General features: G+C 53.0%; 1 protein-coding gene across 4 annotated transcripts in view; it reads left to right on the top strand.

Annotated features, from left to right (window-relative positions):
- IL34 (interleukin 34) overlaps positions 1–19,571 on the top strand; it is a 76,111-nt gene extending 56,540 nt beyond the window's left edge. For 2 of the 4 annotated variants that reach the window (XM_002826619.6, XM_054534098.2), the window contains exons 2-7: positions 5,102–5,528; positions 13,237–13,370; positions 15,414–15,491; positions 15,772–15,933; positions 18,496–18,631; positions 18,890–19,571. In XM_002826619.6, the coding sequence (XP_002826665.1) occupies positions 5,501–5,528; positions 13,237–13,370; positions 15,414–15,491; positions 15,772–15,933; positions 18,496–18,631; positions 18,890–19,080 (729 nt within the window). In that variant the 5' untranslated portion in view covers positions 5,102–5,500 and the 3' untranslated portion in view covers positions 19,081–19,571. Of the gene's footprint in view, positions 1–5,101; positions 5,529–12,455; positions 12,980–13,236; positions 13,371–15,413; positions 15,492–15,771; positions 15,934–18,495; positions 18,632–18,889 lie in introns of those variants that run through there. The other 2 variants (XM_009250921.4, XM_054534099.1) reach the window with 2 other exon arrangements.
- The last annotated feature ends 59 nt before the right edge of the window (positions 19,572–19,630 follow it).

Genomic DNA, 19,630 nt, shown 5'->3' with positions numbered 1-19,630 from the left:
CCTGAGTAGCTAGGACTATCAGCCAAGCCCATGCTATATCAGTCAAGTACAGCCTAGATCAGACAAGCCCAGCCTAGATCAGCCAAGTTCAGCCTAGATCAGCCAAGTTCAGCCTAGATCAGCCAACCCCAGTCTATATCAACCAAGTTCAACCTAGATCAGCCAAGCCCAGCCTAGATCAACCAGGTTCAGCCTAGATCAGCCAAGTACAGCCTAGATTACCTAAGCCCAACCTGGATCAGCAGAGCCAAGCCTAGATCAGCCAAGTCCAACCTAGATCAGCCATAGACAGCCTAGGTCAGCGAAATCCAGCCCAGATCAGCCAAATCCAGCCCAGATCAGCCAAGGACAGCCTACATCAGCCACATCCAGCCCAGATCAGCCAAGGACAGCCTAGATCAGCCCAGCCTACCCTGGATCAGCTGAGCCAAGTCCAGATCCGCCAAGTCCAGCCTAGATCAGCTAAGTCCTAGCCAACCTGTAGTTTATGAAAAATAACACATGATTGTTTTCAGTCACTATATTTTGGGGTGATTTGTTATACAGCAAATTGAGTGGGTGCTTGGCATTTCTCACAGGCTGTGTGTGTCCTGAACATGAAATTGCACCACCTCTTAAGGACTGGGGCACAGGCTCCAGAGTTAAACTGCAAGGATTCTAATTCAAGTTCCATGTTCCCTCCCTAGGAAGGTGGTCTTGGTTTTTGGACAGGGGATAGAGGGACCAAAAACAAAGCAGGTGTTGTAGGGAAGGAGTGGGGGGTGAAGTCTGCAGGATGAGGAGGGCCTTACTGCCCCAACTGGCAGACGTCGCAATGCAGGCCTAGCACGGTAATTTATTTTTTATTTTTGTGTTTTGAGACAGAGTCTCACTCTGTTGCCCAGGCTGGAGTGCAGTGGTGCGATCCTAGCTCACTGCAGCCTTGAGCTCCTGGGCTCAAGCGATCCTCCTACCCCAGCCTCCTGAGTAGCTAAAATTACAGGCATGAGCCACCACACCTGGCTAGGGAAATTTTTTTTTTTTTTTTTTTTTTTTTTGAGATGGAGTCTCACTCTGTCACCCAGGCTGGAGTGCAGTGACGTGATCTTGGCTCACTGCAACCTCTGCCTCCTAGGTTCAAGCGATTCTCCTGCCTCAGCCTCCCAAGTAGCTGAGATTACAGACACCTCCTGGGTTCAAGCGATTCTCCTGCCTCAGCCTCCTGAATAGCTGGGATTACAGACGTGCACCACCATGTCTATTTTTTGTATTTTTAGTAGAGAAGGGGTTTTGCCATGTTGGCCAGGATGATCTCGAACCCCTGACCTCAGGTGATCTGCCAGCCTTGGCCTACTGAAGTGCTGGGATTACAGGTGTGAGCCACTGTGCCCAGCCTAAATCTGTTTTTTATTTATGTTATTTTTGACTTATGATGGGTTTATCAGGGCTTAACCCCATCAAGCATCTGTGTTAACTCGTGCAACAACATGGCTGGTTCCCAAATGCAGTGTCCCAAGTGAAAGAAGCCAAAACAAAAGGCCACACACTACGATTATATTTATCTGACATTCTGAGAAAGGCAAGCGTGCTGGACAGAAAACAAATGAGTTGTTGCCTAGGGCTGGGGCTGAGGGAGGAGCTGACTGAGAAGCCGCAGGAGGGAATTTTTTGGGTAGATGGAAATGTTTTGTGTCTTGATTGTTATAGTAATTACATAGCTCTATGAATTTGCTAAAAACTTTTAGAATTGTATACCGAAAAGGGTAAAATGTAGTATATGTAAATTAGCCCTCAATAAACCTGAAAAAAATCCCCAAACTAATGACAACTAAATGTTCTAGATAGGTTAGTGTTTGTAGTGATGCTGTAACAGCAGGGGAATTGCCAGGGTGAGACAGAGGAGGAGGATGAGGGATAGGAGAAGGAGAAGGGAGGAGGAGGAAGGAGGAGGAAGAGGAGGAAGGAGGAGGAAGAGGAGGAGGGAGGAGGAAGAGGAGGAGGGAGGAGGAAGAGGAGGAGGAAGGAGGAAGGAGGAGGAAGAGGAAGGAGGAAGGAGGAGGAAGAGGAAGGAGGAAGGAGGAGGAAGAGGAAGGAGGAAGGAGGAGGAAGAGGAAGGAGGAAGCAGGAGGATGAGGAAGGAGGAAGCAGGAGGATGAGGAAGGAGGAAGAGGAAGGAGGACACAGGAGGAAGAGGAAGGAGGAAGGAGGAGGAAGAGGAGGGAGAAGGAGGAAGAGGAGGAAGGAGGAAGGAGGAGGAGGAAGGAAGAAGAGGAGGAGGAGGAAGGAGGAAGAGGAGGAGGAAGGAGGAAGAGGAGGAGGAAGGAGGAAGAGGAGGAGGAAGGAGGAAGAGGAGGAGGAGGGAGGAGGAAGGAGGAAGAGGAGGAGGAAGGAGGAGGAAGGAGGAAGAGGAAGGAGGAAGGAGGAGGAAGAGGAAGGAGGAAGCAGGAGGAAGAGGAAGGAGGAAGAGGAAGGAGGACACAGGAGGAAGAGGAAGGAGGAAGGAGGAGGAAGAGGAAGGAGGAAGGAAGAGAAAGGAGGAAGGAGGAAGAAGAGGAGGGGGAGGAGAAAGAGGAGGAGGAGGGAGGAGGAGGAAGGTAGAGGGGGAAGGAGGAGGAAAAGGAAGAGGAGGAGGAGCAAGGAGGAAGAGGAGGAGGAAGAGGAAGGAGGAAGGAGGAGGAAGGAGGAAGAGGAGGAGGAAGGAGGAAGAGGAAGGAGGAGGGGGAAGGAGGAGGAAGAGGAAGGAGGAGGAGGAAGGAGGAGGAAGAGGAGGAGGGAGGAGGAAGAGGAGGAGGAAGGAGGAGGAAGGAGGAAGAGGAGGAAGGAGGAAGAGGAGGAAGGAGGAAGAGGAGGAAGGAGGAAGAGGAAGGAGGAAGGAGGAGGAAGAGGAAGGAGGAAGCAGGAGGAAGAGGAAGGAGGAGGAAGAGGAAGGAGGAAGCAGGAGGAAGAGGAAGGAGGAAGCAGGAGGAAGAGGAAGGAGGACACAGGAGGAAGAGGAAGGAGGAAGGAGGAGGAAGAGGAGGGAGAAGGAGGAAGAGGAGGAAGGAGGAAGGAGGAGGAGGAAGGAAGAAGAGGAGGAGGAGGAAGGAGGAAGAGTAGGAGGAAGGAGGAAGAGTAGGAGGAAGGAGGAAGAGGAGGAGGAAGGAGGAAGAGGAGGAGGAAGGAGGAAGAGGAGGAGGAAGGAGGAAGAGGAGGAGGAAGGAGGAGGAAGGAGGAAGAGGAAGGAGGAAGGAGGAGGAAGAGGAAGGAGGAAGGAAGAGAAAGGAGGAAGGAGGAAGAAGAGGAGGGGGAGGAGAAAGGAGGAGGAGGGAGGAGGAAGGAGGAAGAGGAGGAGGGAGTAGGAAGGAGGAAGAAGAGGAGGAAGAGGAGAAGGAAGGAGGAGGATGGAGGAAAAGGAGGAGGAAGGAGGAAGAGGAAGGAGGAGGGGGAAGGAGGAGGAAGAGGAAGAGGAGGAGGAGGAAGGAGGAAGAGGAGGAGGAAGGAGGAAAAGGAAAGAGGAAGAAGAGGAAGGAGGAAGAGGAGGAGGAAGAGGAAGGAGGAGGAGGAAGAGGAAGGAGGAGGAGGAAGAGGAAGGAGGAGGAGGAAGAGGAGAAGGGAGGAGGAGGAAGGAGGAGGAAGAGGAGGGAGGAGGGAGGAGGAAGAGGAGGAGGGAGTAGGAAGAAGAGGAGGAGGAAGGAGGAAAAGGAGGAGGAGGACGGAGGAGGAGGAAGGAGGAGGAGGAAGGAGGAGGAGGAGGAAGGAGGAAGGAGGAAGAGGAGGAAGGAGGAGGGAGGACGAGGAAGAGGAGCAGCAGCAGGCAGCAACCGGGACTGAGATTCAGGGTGACTGCATAAGGGATTAACTTGAACAACCCATGTTCTCTCTATAAGGCCCTGCCTGCCTGCTGAGCACCTCTCAGGGTAAGTGCCAGCATTCTTTGGTGACACCATGGATCACACAATGAAGAAGATGCCCAAGTCATACCTGCTCTTCCCCGATGGTGTCACTCTGTAGTCATTTCCTCCCACCAGAGGGGAGACAGGGAGGAGGCAAGGGGATGGAAGAGAACTAAATCAGAGATGGAATTCCAGCCTCATCTGCAGGATGGACACAATGGTCCAGACCTTGCAGAGTCCAGAGGGGCAGATGGGAGGATCATGCATACACGCTGAGCCCTGTGTGGGTGTCGACTTTTGGGAGCAGCCACCAGCCCACAGGGTTTGAATTCCTGTCACTCTTTTTACAAGCTGTATGACCTTGGACAAGTGTCTTAACCTTTCTAGGCCTCAGTTTCCTCATTGATAAACTGAGATTTTGTGTTTCCATGAGATTGCTGTGAGAGATTCAATGAATGTAAAGACCTTAGCCCTGGCCGGGCGTGGTGGCTCACGCCCATAATCCCAGCACTTTGGGAGGCCAAGGCAGCAGATCACTTGAGTCCAGGAGTTTGAGACTAGCCTGGCCAACATGGTGAAACCCCATCTCTACTAAAAATACAAAAATTAGCCAGGCGTGGTGGTGCACATCTGTAATCCCAGCTACTTGGGAGTCTGAGGCAGGAGAATTGCTTGAACCCGGGAGGTGGAGGCTGCAGTGAGCCAAAAATCACGCCACTGCACTCCAGCCTGGATGACAGAGTCTGAGACTCCGTCTCAAAAAAAAATTTTTTTTCTTAATTTTTTTTATTAATAGAACTGAGGTCTTACTATGCTGCCCAGGCTGGTCTCGAACTCCTGGGCTCATGCAATCCTCCCACCCGGGCCTCCCAAAGTGCTAGGATTACAGGCGTGAGCCACCGCGTCCGGCATTGTTTTCGGAGTGGGAGCTCGTCTGCTTTTTTAACCTGTCCTTTAGCCTGAGTCATTCATGGGCTCTACCATAGCCCTCGATGTGTGAACTCAAGCCACCTGTTCATTCCTTGGTCCTGCTTTTGTTCAAGCCCCAGGCTGCCAGCTGGTGTCATCGTAACTCACTCATGGGCCAGGGCTGCTCGGACATCCTGAAGTCATTTCTCATGTGAGCCGTGTCCAGCTGCCAGGGCCGGGTGGTCCTGTGCAGGCCGTGGGTGCGGTGTGCACTGTGGCTGATGGCTGAGTGGCAGCGCTGCTCTTACATAATCAGTTTCTCTCCTCCTTTCTCTTCCCAGAGCCAGATTTCACACTGAGCAGCTGCAGTCGGAGAAATCAGAGAAAGCGTCACCCAGCCCCAGATTCCGAGAGGCCTGCCAGGGACTCTCTCCTCCTGCTCCTTGGAAAGGAAGACCCCGAAAGACCCCCAAGCCACCGGCTCAGACCTGCTTCTGGGCTGCCATGGGACTCGCAGCCACTGCCCCCCGGCTGTCCTCCACGCTGCCGGGCAGATAAGGGCAGCTGCTCCCTTGGGGCACCTGCCCGCTCCCGCAGCCCGGCCACTCCTCCAGGGCCAGCCCTTCCCTGACTCAGTGGCCACCTCTGCTGCCCCGAGGCCATGTAGGCCGTGCTTAGGCCTCTGTGGACACACTGCTGGGGACGGCGCCTGAGCTCTCAGGGGGACGAGGAACACCACCATGCCCCGGGGCTTCGCCTTGCTGCGCTGTGAGTACTGGGGGGTCCCTAGGGACCTGCCCTGGGAGGCCTTGGCCTAGATCCAGGATCTTCTGTAACCATAGCAACCAGGGCATTCTTGCTGGTGAGAAGTTGCGATGCTTTCCTGCCGGACTGCAGACACCCTCTGGGATTCCCACGGCCACCGTCTGCCCTGTCTGCCGCTGACTTCAGGCTCTGACGGGCAAGCTGGGTGGGCAGTTCTGGCTGAGCGGGCATGGTCCTCAGGGTGGTCTTAGGTCGGGGCAGGCACTGGGGGTAGGTGGCAGCATCTCACCTTTCCAGGCTTGTGGGTGCTGGGGAGCCTGGGCGGGCAGCAGCGGCCCAGTCCTGGGTATGGCCGGTGGAGGGGAGCAGGGGCTGGTGAAAGTATCCAGGAACCCAAGACCCATGGCAGAAGAGCAGCCAGGTGCCTGCAGAAGGCAGCCTGTTCCCCTCCAACCCTCCCTCCATAACAGAACAGAATTAAAAAGCAGAAAGACAACACTGTTGGTAAAAAGAAAAATAAGTTGAAATGAGGACAGAAAGGAAAAAAAGGATCTGGAAGCCTCTTATGCCTGCTGGGTGGGAGGCCAGACCAAGATCCCCTCTGTCTCCAAGATTCAGTTCAATTGACTCAAATTCAACACATTTTTCTGGTGCCTCCCACGTGCCCACTGCAGAGTCACTGCCATGACAACAAGGACCTTGCTGTCTCGTGCCTCTGTCTCCAACGCCTGGCACAGGGTTGAGTGCTCAGGAACTGTTTGAGGTTCAGGCTATGAGCCTGCAAGGGATTCAAAGAAGAGTTGGGTCCACCTTGGCTCTTGTGGAAATATACAACAAAGGGTTGGGACATTAAGGATGGGTGGAAGGACCCAGCAGGACCCAATGTTCTGGAAACCCCTAGGTCATGAGAAGCAGGGGTGCAGCATGGGGGAGGGGGCTACTGGAAATGGTCTAGAAGGTGGGGTGGTGTTCACACAGGTAGACCTGGGGTTGTGAGGCCCATGTTCCAGGGAGAGGGGCCAGTGTGAGCAAAGGTTCGGTGGTGGGATGGTGAGGCCAGGCTGGGAGCTGGTTTGGACCTGGCTGGCTGACGCCTTGAAAGCCAGGCGAAGTGTGCCTCCCTCCCCATAGCAGGCAGCCCTGGAGGATTTGAGAGCCGGGCGGGGGTGGAATCGTGATTGGGAGTTCCTCTGCTCTTGAAGATCAGTCTGGCAGTGTTTGTAGGAGTTACTGTTGTCACCGTCTGCACAGGAGGGAATGAGGGTCATTCTGGAGGTGGAGGTGCGAATGAAAGGCAAGGGATGCTGGGCTGGTGGCTCACGCCTGTGATCCCAGCACTGTGGGAGGCCAAGGCAGGAGGATGGCTTGAGGCCAGGAGTTTGAAACCAGGCTGGGCAACATAGCAAGACTCCATCTCTGAAAAAAGGAAAATTAGCCAGGTGTGGTTGCATACATCTGTAATCCCAGCTACTCAGGGGGCGGGGGTGGGAGGATTACTTGAGCCCAGGAGGTTGAGGCTGCAGTGAGCAAGGATTGCATCACTGCACTGCAACCTGGGCAACACAGTGAGACCCTGTCTTTAAAAAAAAAAAAAAAAAAGGAGAAAAGAAAAGAAAAAGAGAGAAAGAAAAGCAAGGAAGAGGAGAAAAAGCTCCAGGAAGTGGGTCTTAGGACCAGGCAAAGACTGGCTGGGGAATGAAGGAGAGGTAGAGCAGCAGATTGAGGTGGGGGCTGGTGCCCAGGGGCTGGGGTGCTGAGGAAGTTGGGCTGCCACAACCAGTTAGAAAACTTTGGGTGGCTTAGAGCAACAGGAATGTATCATCTCACAGTTCTGGAGACCGGAAGTGTGAGATCAGGGTGCCTGCATGGCTGCGTTCCCTCCAAAGGTGCTGAGAAGGAGCCTCCCTTGCCTCTTCCAGCTCCTGGTGGCTCCTGGCGGCTCCTGGCGGCTCCTGGCGGCTCCTGGAGGCTCCTGGCGGCTCCTGGAGGCTCCTGGCGGCTCCTGGAGGCTCCTGGCGGCTCCTGGAGGCTCCTGGCAGCTCCTGGCTTCCTTGGCCTGTGGCCTAGTCACTCAGATCTCCCTCTGTCTTTGTGTGGCCTTTCCCTCTGAGTGTCTCTGTGTCCTCTCCTCTTCCTAGGACACTAGTCACTGGATTTACGGACCTGCCTAAATCCATGATGGCCTCATCTTGACATCCTTCATTTAATAACGCCTGTAAGTGGCACAGGACAGGCGAGCCCCCAGGGGGCTTAGCCTGTGAGGGTTCTTGGCTTTGCCTAGGAGAGAATTCAAGGCAAGCTGGTGGTAGAAGAAAACAGCTTTACTGAAGAGGTGTTACAGCTCCGTGCCAGCTCCTGCAGAGCAGGGCTGTGCCAGAGGAAGTGTACTGAGGAGCAGCTCAGGGCCGTTTGCAATCATATTTATACCCACTTTTAATTGCATACAGATTAAGGGGCAGTTTATGCAGACGTTTGTAGGGAAGGGGTAGTAACTTTCGGACCATTGGGTCATTGCTATGGAAAGCGGTGGTAACTCCCAGGCGTTGCCATGGCAATGGTAAACTGACATGGCACACTGCTGGGCGTGTCTTTTGGAATGCTGCTTCTGCCCCATCCATCCCTGTTTTCACTAGTCCTTAATTTGGTCTAGTGTCAGGGCTCCGCCTCTGGAGTCGGGCCTACCTCCTACTTCACAAAGACCCCATTTCCAAACAAGGTCACACTCTGGGGTTCGGGTGAATGTGGATTTGGAGGAGATGCTATTTAACCCACTGCACAGGCTCAGATTTGGTCCCCGGGTCTGGGGGTGACAAGCCTCACTTGTCACTGCACATAGGGTCATCTCAGAGAGGGAGCAGGTCCCTCCTGTCCCCCACCCAGGGCCAGGGAACCAGGAAGGGAGTACCGTTCTCACACGGATCTTTCTTCAGCCTCCTCTCTGTCTTGCAGGTTGTTTTATTATTTAATTTTAATTTAATTTTTTTTTTTTTTGAGACGGAGTCTCACTCTGTCGCCCAGGCTGGAGTGCAGTGGCATGATCTCAGCTCATTGTAACCTCTGCCTCTTGGGTTCAAATGATTCTCATGTCTCAGCCTCCCAAGTAGCTGGGACTACAGGCATCTGCCACTGCGCCTGGCTAATTTTTGTATTTTTAGTAGTGATGGGGTTTCACCATGTTGGCCAGGCTGGTCTCAAACTCCTGATCTCAGGTGATCCACCCGCCTTGGCCTCCCAAAGTGCTGGGATTACAGGCGTGAGCCTCCGTGCCCAGCCTGTCTTGTGGGTTCTTACCTCTGGGCTAAGACGAGGGCAGGGTGGGTCTCCTGACCAAGGTCAGGGGTGGCACTGACTGTGGGGTTCCTGGTGTGCAGAGCATGTGGGGGACAGTGGCCTTGAGGTTGGGGCTGTGCTGTCCCTGCCTGTTCCCTGTTTGTTAACCTGTTTCTCTGGGTGGGTGGAGGCAGCAAAAAAAGAAACTTGCACTTAGCAATGATGTTTGGGATGCAGCCTCAGAGGAAGGCTGCCCAGTTGGGGGAGAGGCAGATCATCTGTGGACGGGGTTTCCAGGGCAGCTGTGTGCCCACTGTGCCAGGCTGGGAGGCTCAGTGTCACTCCAAGGCACAGTCCCTGCCTTGAGGCCACAGCTGCCGGGTCCCCAGGGCCCCAGAACGGGACACAGAGAAGGGCAGCTGCTGTAGGGTTGGGAGGTGGAGTAGATGGCCAATGGTGATGGCCACAGAGGAAAAAAGACCCAGTGTGGGCAGAGATACTGATTTTTTTAAGGCAAAGCTGAAATTGTGAATTGTTATGTGAAATCCCTGTGGACCAGAGGTGGCCCTTGGGACACCAGCTTGCAACTGTTGCTCTAGGTCTGTGGTTCCAGACCCCCAGCCACAGCTTTACCTGAGACCTTGTTAGAAAGGTAGACTCTCTGACTGCATCCTAGACTGGTTGAGCAGAGACTCTGGGGCAGGCAGGACAACCTGTGCCTTAACCAGCTCTGCAAGGGATGACAATGTCTGCTCCCATTTCTACTGCTTGAGGCAAATCCCCAAAGGCACATGTGAAGTGCTCAGCATGCTGGGCTGTGCAGTGTTTAACTGCGTTATGGATTCACATACAGGCTCATGCCTGTAATCCCAGCACTTTGGGAAGCCAAGGTGGGTGGATCACGAGGTCAGGAGTTCAAGACCAGCCTGGCCAACCTGGTGAAACCCCGTCTCTACTAAAAATACACAAAAAAATTAGCCAGATGTGGTGGGGTGCACCTGTAATCCCACGTCATGAGTGAATGGGGAAGGTGGTGCTGGAGACAGAGACCGATGAGGGCTGGTGCAGGCAGGGGAGACCCTGGCGTGGTGATGGCGGGGAGAGAAGAGTCTCTGGGAGGCTTTGAAAGAGGTCTGTAGTGTGAGAGAGTACCTAGCGCAGGGCAAAGCATGAGCCCAGGAGGCAGGGATCATCTTGACCTGCAAGGGAAGGTGCCAAGCTGAGGGGTTCAGGACTTAGGACAGAAAGCAAGCAGATGTTAAAGGACCAAACACTGGTTCAGTTCGTGTTTATCTGTCGTTCTGGCCCAATACTGTATCAGGCACAGGGGAAGAGAGAGAGAGGAAGTGCAAGATAGATTGCAAACTTGCAACTTAGCAAAAAATGTGGGGCTATATGGGGTACAGGGCTTGAGGAGACATGAGGCTCTGAGCTGAGCAAGGGCACTTCTGGTGGGAGGTCCTGCAGGGACAAAGGCGAGGCAGGAGGCCTGAGCAGGGCAGGTTTGGAGAAGGCAGTGGGGGAGGTAGCAAATGGGTGGTGTGGCCCAGACCAGAAGGGCTGCAAGGACAAAGTCTTCCCAGATGCTAGGGAGTGGGGAAAATCCAATCAGTAATTCCTGCTCATAGCTGGGGGTGGCTCAGGGAGGTGACTCAGCCTGCCTGACTGCTTTTGCAAAAAAGAAAAATAAAAGGTTATTGCTTTTGTCTGTAATAATAATAGATATGGATTATAGAACATAAAAAATGTCCTGGCTGGGTGCGGTGGCTTACGCCTGTAATCCCAGCACTTTGGGAGGCTGAGGTGGGAGGATCACGAGGTCAGCAGTTCAAGACCAGCCTGGCCAACCTGGTAAAACCCCGTCTCTACTAAAAATACAAAAAAAATTAGCCGGATGTGGTGGCACACACCTGTAATCCCAGCTACTCAGGAGGCTGAGGCAGGAGAATGGCGTGAACCCAGGAGGCGGAGGTTGCAGTGAGCCAAGATTGCGCCATGGCACTCCAGCCTGAGCGACAGAGCGAGACTCCGTCTCAAAAAAAAAAAAAAAGTCCTGCAAGGCCGAGGCCAGGTGTGGTGGCTCATGCCTGTAATCCCAGCACGTTTGGAGGCCAAGGTGGGAGCATCACTTGAGCGTAGGAGTTCAACACCAGCCTGGGCAAAACAGCAAGACCTCATCTCTACAAAAAATTAAAAAAAAAAAAATTAGCTGGGTGTGGTGGTGGCAACTGTAGTACCAGTTACTGGGAGGCTGAGGCGGGAGGATTGCTTGAACCCAGGAGTTTGAGATTGCAGTGAACAATGATGGTGCCGCTGCACTCCAGCCTGGGCAACAGAGTAAGACCCTATTTGAAAAGAAAAACATGAAAAAATCTCTCATAGAGATTTGGTAGTCGTGCTATGAACACAGATAGTGTTGAGTCATGCTGTTTTTAAGCTTCACTAAGCATATCTAATTTTTCTCATAGCACAGCCCTTTGACAGTGTGATTTTTATTGGCTGCATGCATTATTATGGAACATCTAGGCCATTTCCAGATTTTCACTGTTATAAAATAAGTGCTGCTCTGTACATCTTTGTTCATAATTTATTGGTTATATCTTTTTTGCTTTTCTTCCAATTTATTCCTAGAAGTGAATTTACTGGGTGAAAGAGTATAGACATTTTTAAAGCTTAGTGGTTTGAAGGGTGCGGATACTATTAAATCCATTAATAACAGAAATTGCTAAATTGCTTTCCAGGACAGCACTTGTCTCACTACTTGGCCAACATCAAGTATTAATTATTAAAACGAAATGAGCTGGGTGTATGGCTGGGCATGGTGGCTCATGCCTGTAAATCCAGCACTTTGGGAGGCAGAGGCAGGGAGATCAACTTTAGGCCAGGAGTTTGAGAACAGCCTGGCCAACATGGTGAAACCCCATCTCTACTAAAAATTGGCCGGGTATGGTAGCCCCTGCTTGTAATCCCAGCTACTTGGGAGGCTGAGGCATGAGGCACGAGAATTGCTTTGAGCCTGGGAGGTGGAGGTTACAGTGAGCTGAGATTGTGCCACAGCACTCCAGCCTGGGTGACAAAGAAAGATTCTGTCTGAAAATAAATAAATAAATAAATAAATAAATAAATAAAGCTGGGAAGCTGGCTGTAGTGGCACGTGCCTCTCATCCCAGCTACTCAGGAGGCCACGACAGAAGGGCCGCTTGACACTGGGAGTTCGAGACAAGCCTGGGCAACATAGCAAAACCCTGTCTCAAAAAAAAAAAAAAAAAAAAAAAGCCCCAACAACCCAAAACCACAAACACAAAAACTTTTTCATTTGAATAAAGTGGGCTGGGCACAGTGGCTCACACCTATAATCCCAGCACTCTGGGAGTCTGAGGCAGGAGTATTGCTTGAGCTCAGGAGTTCGAGGCGTTTGGTCAACATGGCGATACCGTGTCTCTACAAAAAATACAAAAACTAGCAGGCGCAGTAGCGTGCAACTGTAGTCCTAGCTACTCTGGAGGCTGAGGCAGAGGATCGCTTGAGTATGGGAGTTCTAGGATGCAGTGAGCCGTGATCCCACTGCTGCACTCCAGCCAGGGTGACAAAAAAAAAAAAAAAAAGAAAAATTATATCTGATTGTTTTAATGTGAATTTATTTATCTAGTTAGTGAGTCTGATATTTTGGGTAGTTGCTGGCCTACTTCTGTTTTATTCTTTCTGCTCTGATGGACTTAATCTTTATTCCTATTTGTTACGAATTCTCTCCTATTTTTTCTGTTCAGTCACATGGAAAGTGTATAGGCTGTTTTTGAAGTCACAGTGACCCCCAGTGGCGAAGGATGGTCATGTTTCAGCGGCTCGTTTGTTGCAGGAAGAGACGCAGACAAGTGTGAGATCTGTGTAATGTCCTAGAATGACCAGACTGGAAGGCGCGACAGACCCGCTGGCGTAGTTAGCTAGGAGGGACACTAAGATCAGATAGAGCAGGAAAGAAAGTGGCGTGGGTAACTGAAGAGTCATTTGTCAAGTTGAAACCAGAATCCAGGATGATTCGCTCTCCTGAATGCTGGGCTGGAAATCCCAGCAACGAGCTTTGAAAACATGTCACCCAGACACCAGGGGCAGAGGCTGTCCTGGGCAGGAGGTTGTGCCTGCCCCACAGAGCGAGAGAAGCGGGGAGACCAGACGTCGACCCTGAGGTGTGCCTCCTGGGGGGCTCCAGTGGCCGGCGTGGGGTGGGTGTGGACCCTCTGGACTGCTCGTGCCTGCCTGACCTTGCTGTTCTGGAGCCAGACCCCAGGGAAAGCATTCCAGATCCCGTGCCCCCCACCACACCTTTCCCATTGGTGCTTGTCACCTATGCAAACGGATGACGGTCGTGCTCGGCTTTGCACGTTGTGGATGGCGTGGATGAGATGGAGGGTGCTCATGTGCTCTTGTCGGGTGTGGTCCACAGATCTTGGGATCTTCCTTGGCATGGCCTTGGGGAACGAGCCTTTGGAGATGTGGCCCTTGACGCAGAGTGAGGAGTGCACTGTCACGGGTTTTCTGCGGGACAAGCTGCAGTACAGGAGCCGACTTCAGTACATGGTAACCACGTGGGCACCAGCTGTGTCCCTGTCCCCGAGGCCCGGGGCTCACCTGGCATAGGCCTCTGGACATTCAGAGCCCTTCCTAGGACCTGTGTCAGCCCTGAGCTGACCGTGGCCTGTTTCTCTGCCTTTCTCTGCAACCTACCCATGCACCTGGTCTGCACTTACTGACCCCTCTCCTGCCATCTCCTGGGTCCTCCACCCCTCCGCATTGATCTCACTTTAATCCCACCTCCATGATGGCAGTCACCGTATGACTCAGGAACGGACACCTGGAGCTCTTTGAGGAACCCCAGGCCCCAGGCACTTATTAGCCAGGGAGCTAAAGACCTAGAAATCGGAATGTTTGGTTCTTTTTGCAGAGTGGAGATGTCTGTGTGGCTCTATATATCTTTTTTTTTTTTTTTTTTTTTTTGAGATGGAGTCTTGGTCTGTCGCCAGGCTGGAGTGCAGTGGCTCAATCTTGGCTCACCACAACCTCCACCTCCCCGGTTCAAGTGATTCTCCTGCCTCAGCCTCCCGAGTAGCTGGGACTACAGGCGTGCGCCACCATGCCCAGCTAATTTTTCTAATTTTAGTAGAGACGGGGTTTCACCATGTTAGTCAGGATGGTCTCCGTCTCTTGACCTCGTGATCCGCCCGCCTCAGCTTCCCAAAGTGCTGGGATTACAGGCATGAGCCACCGCGGCCAGCCCCCTTTTTTTTTTTTTTCCTAAAAATCTTTTTCTTTTCTTTTGAGACAGGGTCTTGCTCTGTTGCCCAGGCTGGAGTGCAGTGGATAATTTCAGCTCACTGCAACCTCCACCTCCAAGGCTCAAATGATCCTCCCACCTCAGCCTCCCGAGTAGCTGGGACTACAGGCATGCGCCACCATGCCCAGCTAATTAAAACTTTTTTTTTTAGTAGAGACAGGGGTTTGCTATGTTGCCCAGGGTGTTCTTGAACTCCTGGGCTCAAGCAAAATGCCCACCTTGGCCTCCCAAAGTGCTGGGATTATAGGTGTGAGCCACCATGCCTGATCTATGTATCTTTTTAAATTAATTAATTTAATTTTTACAGACAGGGTCTCACTCTGTTGTCCAGGCTGAAATGTAGTGGCGGGATCATAGCTCAGTGTAACCTTAAACTCCTGTGCTCAAGTGACTCTCTCTCCTCAGCCTTCCAAGGTGCTGGGATTACAGGCGTGAGCCACTGCACCTGGCTTGTGTCTTTTTTATTTTAACAGCTTTACTGAGATATAATTTACATATAAAAGACATATATATATAAAAAAGACATATAAAAGACATATATGTTATATAATTGTTATATATATGTTATATATGTTATATAATTTATATATAAAATTTATATATATAATTTATATATAAAAGACAAGATTTACTCATTTAAAGTGCACAACTCAAAGGTTTTTTAGTTCACAGAGTTGTACAACCATCACCATCATAGGTTTTAGAATATTCTCACCCACAAAATAACATGTTTTTCTTGAAGTAGCGTTGTCCTCACTCTTGAGCCTGAAATTTCTGCCTTAACAGGAACTGTGTATTTTGTTTCACCCTCCCTGAGTCCCAGAAGAAAGTGAAGTGTTTTTATCCCAGTTGAGAGCTAGGCATACCTCTCTGCACAGGACCACCTCTGCCATCAAAGGTCTGGGCCCTGAGTTCTCTCCTCTTACATCAAAATTCATCCGGAGGCCGCTTGTGGTGGCTCATGCTTATAACCCCAGCACTTTGGGAGGCTTGAGCCCAGGATTCAAGACCAGCCTGGGCAACATGAAGAAACCCCATCTCTACAAAAAATAAAAAAATCGTCTGGGCGTGGTGGCACACACCTGTAGTCCCACCTACTTGGGAGGCTGAGGTGGAAGGATTGCTTGAGCCTGGGAGGTCAAGGCTTCAGTGAGCCATGATGCTGCCCCTGCACTCCATACTGGGTGACAGAGTGAGACTAACTGTTAAAAAAAGATCATTTGGGAGGTTGGGGAGCCTGCTGGTCATTTCTACTTCTGGCCTCATAGTTCGTTCTTGTGCCTCTCTAGAAACACTACTTCCCCATCAACTACAAGATCAGTGTGCCTTACGAGGGGGTGTTCAGAATCGCCAACGTCACCAGGCTGGTGAGAATCCCTTCCCGGGCTGGGGGGACACTGCCTCCTGTGACATCCGGTGGGCCCCAGCCTCAGAGGCACGCTGGGATTGGCATGTGGTGCTGCTGGCCTGGGGCCTCTCCTCAGCCCCGAGAGCAGGCTGGCCCTTGGCCCAGGCACATGTTTGTCCACTGTCCACAGCGGATGGCCCGTGTCTGCTCCCTGTGCAGGGGCAAGTCCCTGATGAGGGGGTGGTCAGAGCCCAGAGGCCCATGTCTCCCGAATTGCAGTGACTTCCCTGTTTCCGCAGCAGAGGGCCCTGGTGAGCGAGCGGGAGCTGCGGTATCTGTGGGTCTTGGTGAGTCTCAGTGCCACTGAGTCGGTGCAGGACGTGCTGCTCGAGGGCCACCCATCCTGGAAGTACCTGCAGGAGGTGCAGACGCTGCTGCTGAATGTCCAGCAGGGCCTCATGGTGAGTCGTGCAGAGGGGTGGCAGGCGGGGTGTGTGTGTGTGCGCACACGTGTGTGTATGTGTGTGTGTGAGCATGTGCGTGTATGAATCTATGAGGTGTGGCCAAGGGCTGGTGAGGGAAAGGGCGAACACACGGAAAGATGGGCACAAGCTGAGGGACGTGGGAGAAGTGGGGGAGGGGTGCCGGAAAAGAGGCCTGTGGAAGGAAGAGGCGGCCGTGGTGGCCATGAGAGCCGGGCTCGGGGGGCAGGCGATGCCTCTGAGACTCTGTTCTAGGCTCTGCCTCTCTCCCTCTGGATCCTGGGAAAGTCATCGTACCCTCTTTGTTTCTGCAACACGAGGGGCCTGGAAGCGGGGTAGGGGGAGATGGGAAGAATGGATGGAGCACAGGGAATGTTTAGGGCAGTAAAACATGCTGCAGGCCGGGCGTGGCGGCTCACGCCTGTAATCCCAGCACTTTGGGAGGCCAAAGTGGGTGGGTCATCTAAGGTCAGGAGTTCGAGACCAGCCTGGCCAAATGGTGAAACCCCGTCTCTACTAAAAATACAAAAATAAGCCAGGCTTGGTGGCGGGCACCTGTCATCCCAGCTACTCAGGAGGCTGAGGCAGGAGAATCGCTTGAACCTGGGAGGCAGAGGTTGCAGTGAGCTGAGATCACGCCACTGCACTCCAGCCTGGGCGACAAGAGTGAAAAACTCCATCTCAAAAAAAACCAAAAAAACAAAAAAACTATGCTTATAATACGTTCATGGTGTATACATGGCATCATGCATTTGTCACAACCCACAGAACTGTACAACACAGAGTGTGAACCCTAATGTAAATTATGGACTTTAGTTAATTAAAAAAAAAAGAGGTCCCCCATCCCCGCCCCTGCTCAGAGAAATTGATCTGAGGCCTCAGGGATATTGTCCTCTAAAATGCCTGAGTTGTAGTAAAAAGGAAGGTGGCGAGATGACCCATGCAGGCCGTGTGTGCTGTGGGACCTCTCCCCGTCCCCACCAGCCCTCCTCAGGACTCTGGTGCACACCTGTCCCAGGGACTCACCTGCTGCCCTGCCCAGCCAGCTGCTGACAAGGCCCAGCCTATGGGGAGAACATCCCAGGCCAACTGTGAGCTTCCGATGGTGAAAGGGCTTAGGGACTAGCACCTGTTTTTGCAGCTGCCTGGCGCTTTCCTGGAACGAGACTGGTGGGGAGGCTGTCGATTCCTACAAAGTCAGGAGACTCCTTGATCTCCTTGGTGGCTCTTTTTCTTGTTTATTTCATTTCATTTTATTTTTTATTATTTTAGAGATTGGGTCTCGCTATGTTGCCCAGGCTGGTCTTGAACCCCTGGCCTCGAGTGATCTTCCTGCCTCCGCCTCCCAAAGTCCTGGGATTACAGGCACGAGCCATCCTGCCTGTCCTCTGTGGTGGCTATTTTTTTTTTTTTTTTTTGAGACGGAGTCTCACTCTGTCGCCCAGGCTGCAGTGCAGTGGGGCAATCTCGGCTCACTGCAACCTCCGTCTCCCAGGTTCAAGCAATTCTCCTGCCTCAGCCTCCCAAGTAGCTGGGATTACAGATGCCTGCCACCACACCTGTGTTTTTAGTAGAGACAGGGTTTTGCCATGTTGGTTAGGCTGGTCTTGAACTCCTGGCTTCAAGTGATATGCCTCCCTCAGCCTCCCAAAGAGCTGGGATTACAGGTTGAACCACCGTGCCTGGCCGTCTCAGTCTTTTCATGGGCTTCTGCCCTGTGTTTCCATGTCTCTGTTACCTTTCTCTTACGAGGACATCAGGCATTGGATTTAGGGCCCACCCGAAATCCAGGATGATGTCCTTCTAAGATCCTGAACTTAATTACCTCTGCAAAGAACCTATTTCCAAATAGGGTCACATTCACGGGTACCAAGGGGTAGGACCAAGACAGCTTTTTGGGGGAGGAGAGGGACAATTTGGCCCAGGACATGTTGCCTGGTTGTCGCCCCCTTCCAGAAGATCACGCCCCACGTTTCCCATGATGCTTTTTACAGTGGCCCTGACCTCCTGTTCAGGGACTTCCTTCCCTTGGTGCCACGGTGCACCCCACATGACCCTGTTGTTGTGTATCGTGGAGAGAAACCACCCCAGCTTGAAGCTGGACACCCTGCCCTGTGTATGTGACTTAAGCCTCAGTGTCCCTGTGAGGGCCTTCTCTTGTTCCTTGGAGTTGATGGAGATGTCTGCTTCCTGAGGGACAGTTTTCCCCAGGTCAGGGGGTCCTCACGCAGTGGTGGGTGGCCATGCCTGGGTGCGGGATGCCCCACTTTCCTCACTGTCCTGGTCTACGCCCTTTACTCATTTTTCCAAGGATGGAAGAGCGAAGCCTCTGAGTGGTACATGGGTGAGGGGTGGCATCTGGGACCCTCCCCACGCCCACAGGAAGAAGATGGTGAGAAATAGCTATCCAGGCTCATGGTCACAGGAAGTCTGGTCCTTCTTCCGGGGTTTGGGCAGCTCCAGGTGACTGGACAGCCCTCACGGCTCTCCTGGGGTGCGGCCCCATCTCGCCACCGCTCCTGACGGTTTCCTCCTTTCCAGGATGTGGAGGTCAGCCCCAAGGTGGAATCTGTGTTGTCTGTCTTGAATGCCCCAGGGCCGAACCTGAAGCTGGTGCGGCCCAAAGCCCTGCTGGACAACTGCTTCCGGGTCATGGAGCTGCTGTACTGCTCCTGCTGTAAGGAGCTCTCAGGGGATGGGGCCTGGGGGTGGGAGGCCGGGCATCTGGGCCCACCCAGGCCAGCTGGCAGAGCTGGCATCCTCCCGGGCATATCCTCTGCTCCCCGGGGCTACAAGCCATTTCTGGAAGCCAGGATGGGCCCTGGGTAGAGTGGGGGACCAGCACATGTGGCTTGGTTTGGTGGGGAGGGTGGTCTTGAACACTGCTGCAGTCTTTTCTTTCTCTCTCTTTTTTTTTTTTCCCTATCCCTTGCAGGTAAACAAAGCTCCGTCCTAAACTGGCAGGACTGTGAGGTGCCAAGTCCTCAGTCTTGCAGCCCAGAGCCCTCATTGCAGTATGCGGCCACCCAGCTGTACCCTCCGCCCCCGTGGTCCCCCAGCTCCCCGCCTCACTCCACAGGCTCGGCGAGGCCGGTCAGGGCACAGGGCGAGGGCCTCTTGCCCTGAGCACCCTGGATGGTGACTGCGGATAGGGGCAGCCAGACCAGCTCCCACAGGAGTTTAACTGGGCCAGAGACTTCAAGGGGTGGTGGTGGGAGCCCCCCTTGGGAGAGGACCCTTAGGAAGGGTGTTTTTCCTTTGAGGGGGATTCTGTGCCACAGCAGGGCTCCGCTTCCTGCCTTCCATAGCTGTCATGGCCTCACCTGGAGCGGAGGGGACCTGGGGACCTGAAGGTGGATGGGTGCACAGCTCCTGGCTCCTCCTAGTGCTGCCCTCACTGTACCCCCGCCTGAAGGGGGTGCTGAGCCTCCTGTGGCCTGCAGCAGTGAGGGCACACCCGTGGGTTGCAGGGGAGACGGGCAGCACGGCATGGCCATTCTACGACCCCCCCAGCCTGGCAGACTGGGGAGCTGGGGGCAGATGGTGTCAAGTGCCACATCTTGCCATAGTGGATGCTCTTCCAGTTTCTTTTTTCTATTAAACACCCCGCTTCCTTTGGTTTGCTTTGCTTTGCATCTTCAGGGGTGAACCTGGAGGGGATGGGAGGTGGCCAAGT

Source organism: Pongo abelii, chromosome 18 (assembly GCF_028885655.2).
Source record: "Pongo abelii isolate AG06213 chromosome 18, NHGRI_mPonAbe1-v2.0_pri, whole genome shotgun sequence".
NCBI classification, from domain to species: Eukaryota; Metazoa; Chordata; class Mammalia; order Primates; family Hominidae; genus Pongo; species Pongo abelii.
This window is presented reverse-complemented; position numbering and strand designations above follow the sequence as displayed.